This window comes from Opisthorchis viverrini (genome assembly GCF_000715545.1).
Source record: "Opisthorchis viverrini unplaced genomic scaffold opera_v5_16, whole genome shotgun sequence".
Classification (NCBI taxonomy): domain Eukaryota; kingdom Metazoa; phylum Platyhelminthes; class Trematoda; order Opisthorchiida; family Opisthorchiidae; genus Opisthorchis; species Opisthorchis viverrini.
Genome location: NW_008751672.1, coordinates 385,624 through 389,131, shown reverse-complemented (window position 1 = coordinate 389,131; position 3,508 = coordinate 385,624). Strand labels below are relative to the sequence as shown.

At 45.0% G+C, this 3,508-nt stretch overlaps 1 protein-coding gene across 1 annotated transcript in view; it reads left to right on the top strand.

Annotated features, from left to right (window-relative positions):
* T265_01462 (hypothetical protein) overlaps positions 1–2,839 on the top strand; it is a gene marked incomplete at both ends in the record, with an annotated part of 20,580 nt that extends 17,741 nt beyond the window's left edge. Inside the window, 2 exons of the mRNA XM_009165503.1 lie at positions 84–294; positions 2,738–2,839. Of these exons, the coding sequence (XP_009163767.1) occupies positions 84–294; positions 2,738–2,839 (313 nt within the window). The remainder of the gene's footprint in view (positions 1–83; positions 295–2,737) is intronic.
* Between the last annotated feature and the right edge of the window lie 669 nt (positions 2,840–3,508).

Genomic DNA, 3,508 nt, shown 5'->3' with positions numbered 1-3,508 from the left:
GACGGATCTCTTTTCGCAACACTTCTGTTCTGTTTAGTTTCCTGCAGGCATGCTACTCTTCATTATCTTCAAATGTGTTTTAGGTATGGGAAATACCTGGGGGTAACAACAGGTGCCAGTCCCTTGTTGGTTGCCGTTGCCGACGCCATTGGCCCTCGAGAACAATTCGAACCAGTGTTCCAGGAAGGAAAAACTGCACTTTTGGGCGTGAACAACTGTTTCCTCTCTGCAGACCCCAAAACCGGTGATGTAGCTTTTGTTAGCCCGCAAGCTAAATTACAGGAAATGATCACGGTATGTTATCTCTATCGAACTGCCATTTCAAGACTCCTTTCCGTACCACTTACATTGCCTTCGTGTTCCTTCAGGTTTGCTTCTGTTGCTTCAGGTGTGTGCCGAGAACTCTAGTGAAACCCGTGTGTAACAGTCAGAACAATCTTATTTATTGGCGTGGTCTGTATATCGTCTATAACTTTACTTTGTTCGTTGAAAGCTAGTTGAAGTACACAGGCTCGAACTCTTCCTGACTGGAAACGCAGCGATTATGTCACCCATTTGAGAGGGCAAGTTTGGCCGCCGATAAGCATGAAACTAGGAGAAACGGTGAAAAATAGTGTTTGGCGAAGTTGAGTCTGCATCGTTCAAACATCGAGGACAATTGAGTGAATACAACAATCGGATTGACTCGTGCCATTTAGTCACGTGTTTAGTTGGTCTATGATATATCGACCTTGCAGATGATAGAAGCCAATACAGCCAAGGTCCATTGTTCAGCGTTTCATCCAGGTCATACTTAGTCTGACCTACGTCTTGTTCCATGCAGTGTGGTTTTTAGCAAACAAGCCATGATGTGGCGATCAGGTGCCTAGCCTGAGAAAACGTAAAGTAGCCAACCTGGTCGATTTAGCCGCATCTAGGCATCTTCGTGATTCGTGTACAATGTTTTGAAAGTCGGTTCCAAGCAGTCTCCTTTTATCTCCAGCACACTGTAGCCGAGTTTCACAATCTCAGAGCAGAAATAGCTCCATCGTACCGTTGTAATCCCTGTAATTTACCCAAAAGCTGGAGCCCCATAATCGTAACAGCCGAACGAAAACAGAGTGAATCTGGGAGATAAAAGTACTTATTCCTTCGGTAATGCAGCCAGTTAAAGAGTTGTAAGTATCCAGTTAGGTTGATCTATCAAACAACCCCAGGATCTCTGTCCTATCCTTCCAGTCATGAATTAAAACCCCGCTTTGAAGGCGCATGTCGTATCCTGAAATGCCTCGCGATATGATTTAGGTTGTCATATTTTGTTGGAATATAATCTAGCTAGCTTGGTGCCGTCTGAATAATAGGCCTTTCAGATCTTTCAGTGCGAGAAGTTCAACGGTTAGGTTACAATGTTGAACGGACAGCCCCAAAGAATACCACTTTTTGTGGTGATCTCGGAAAACTCTCACGCGAGGGTAGATGGAATTGTGGTGAATATTTGTGGTGCCAGGACGTCTTTATATGGTAATTCGATGGAATGCCTTGAGGGCTGCTTCTAGAATTAAGAAATCTCTACTAATACATGGTTTTGTTCGAGGAGTTGCTGGAAAGCAAAGGCACGGCCGGTGCATCCGGGGCCTTGTAAGCACATGAAGGCGAATTACACTCTCCAACTAGGTTTGAGTAGATTTTTGGCAGTTGACTTTGCTTGGTTCTTTGCCGCAGATGGGGCTCTGACTATGTGACGCAACTCCATCTTCAATTTAACATTTCGACCTTTAGGACATAATCAGTCTCTCGGACCCAGTTTGATGGGCAGCCACATTCTCCGCTAACAAGTGCGTGGTGTGTCGGTGATGTATCCCCACAAACGTGGACTGGACGGTCACGCTGTAATCTTGCACTGGTAAATACAAGAAAATATTGACTGTTCATCCGAAGGCTGTGTGACTAAGTAAGGTGCTGTTGTCACCTAGGTTACTCGAATCCCATCTGCTTGCTTGATCACAGAGCACAGGCAACTTTACTTACGCACTGTCGGTTTGGGCGCACGATGGGTTATCCGACAGGGGAGTTGGTTGAAGTGATCGATTCAACCATATCAAAGAGGTGGTTCCTTATACCAGGTGGACCGTAAATTCTCCAGCCTAATGCGAATCCAGTATCCTTTCAGACAATTATCGTGTGTGTATACAATTGCTTGAATCTGGGTCAGATCGGAATCAGAATCCTTCACTTCAAAACTCTCCAGTTAAATATTCTTTTGGAGTTTCACTTACATATTTCGGTCTGCGTGAGTGACCCCGTGCTATGGTAGTTTGGGGGTTACCTGAATTGCGGTCGGATCGGGCTTTGTACTCTAGGTCTATGCAATTTCTGCTTATGATTCTTCATAGCTGACATCCACCACTTATCAACTCGGTTGCTTCCAAACCACTCTTCGCCCACTATTCTATTCACACTAGGGTACTTGAGCATGTCTGTTGAAAAAAAGAAGTTCCAAATCGCCAACACTGCCCCTCCCCTATTTATATTTCTGCTCTGAGGCTTCTTGCAAAAGGAAAGCACTGTTTTAAGTTTTCCCATTTTAAGGATTCGCTTTGCAATTTGTAAATACTGTGTTGAGCTGGTTGCAGGGCGGAATATCACATTTGTGTGTGTGTGTGTGTGTGTGTGTGTGCAGAGTGTGAGGATCCTTCCAATCCAACTTCCAATGGTTTTAATATTTTGGAATTCCTTCTATTCCTCCTCCTCCGTCTAGATCAGATCCAATCGTGAATTGTTACGGGACCCACTAAACGACTTACCAGAAGAAGAGCGAGAGGGGCTTTCGAAGGCTGAACTGAACTATGTGTACGTTTAATACGAACGCTTGTTTTCAACTAATCGGCTATCCTACCTCATTTTCTCCTCATGTTTCATCTCGCTGTTTTTAATTAAGTTCTGGTCTGTTCTGTGTGCGGAAGTGGAGGACGTAGTCTTCGTTCATTTGCTGGAAAGCCAGTGCTTGCTTTCCAAGTAGGGGATCAGTTCAATGGAGACGAATGGACTATGATGAGGGGCGAAACCAATGTTGGGTTTTCAACGACCTTACATAAGTAGCGTTGGGCTACTAAAATTACCTGCCAGTATTTCTCAGTGCATGTGCCGTTGTTACAGACTGGCCAGTTTATTAGATCTGTCACCACATTCATCCGTCCTCAGTGTGTGAACACCGTATGAACCGTGCGCCACCGTTGATGAGGTCCATTCCTGTGTAGGTTATTGAAGATTAAGGCAACTTGAATCCTGCTCACCACCTTATCGGACCTTCTGGAGAGAAATGTCTTGCTAACTTGGGTTTTCGCTCTCTACCTCAAAATTTCTTCCCTGGCTCCATTTCTTGGTTCCAATCGTATTTTCCACTCCAGCTCTTCTCCCTTTAGTTTACACGGCAAATCGTGAGTACTCGCTTCAGGGGAATACTACAAGCTACCGTAAAGTGACCTGCGTTGGAACGGCAGGTCGAGACGGCACATGCTGGGTCCGCTTT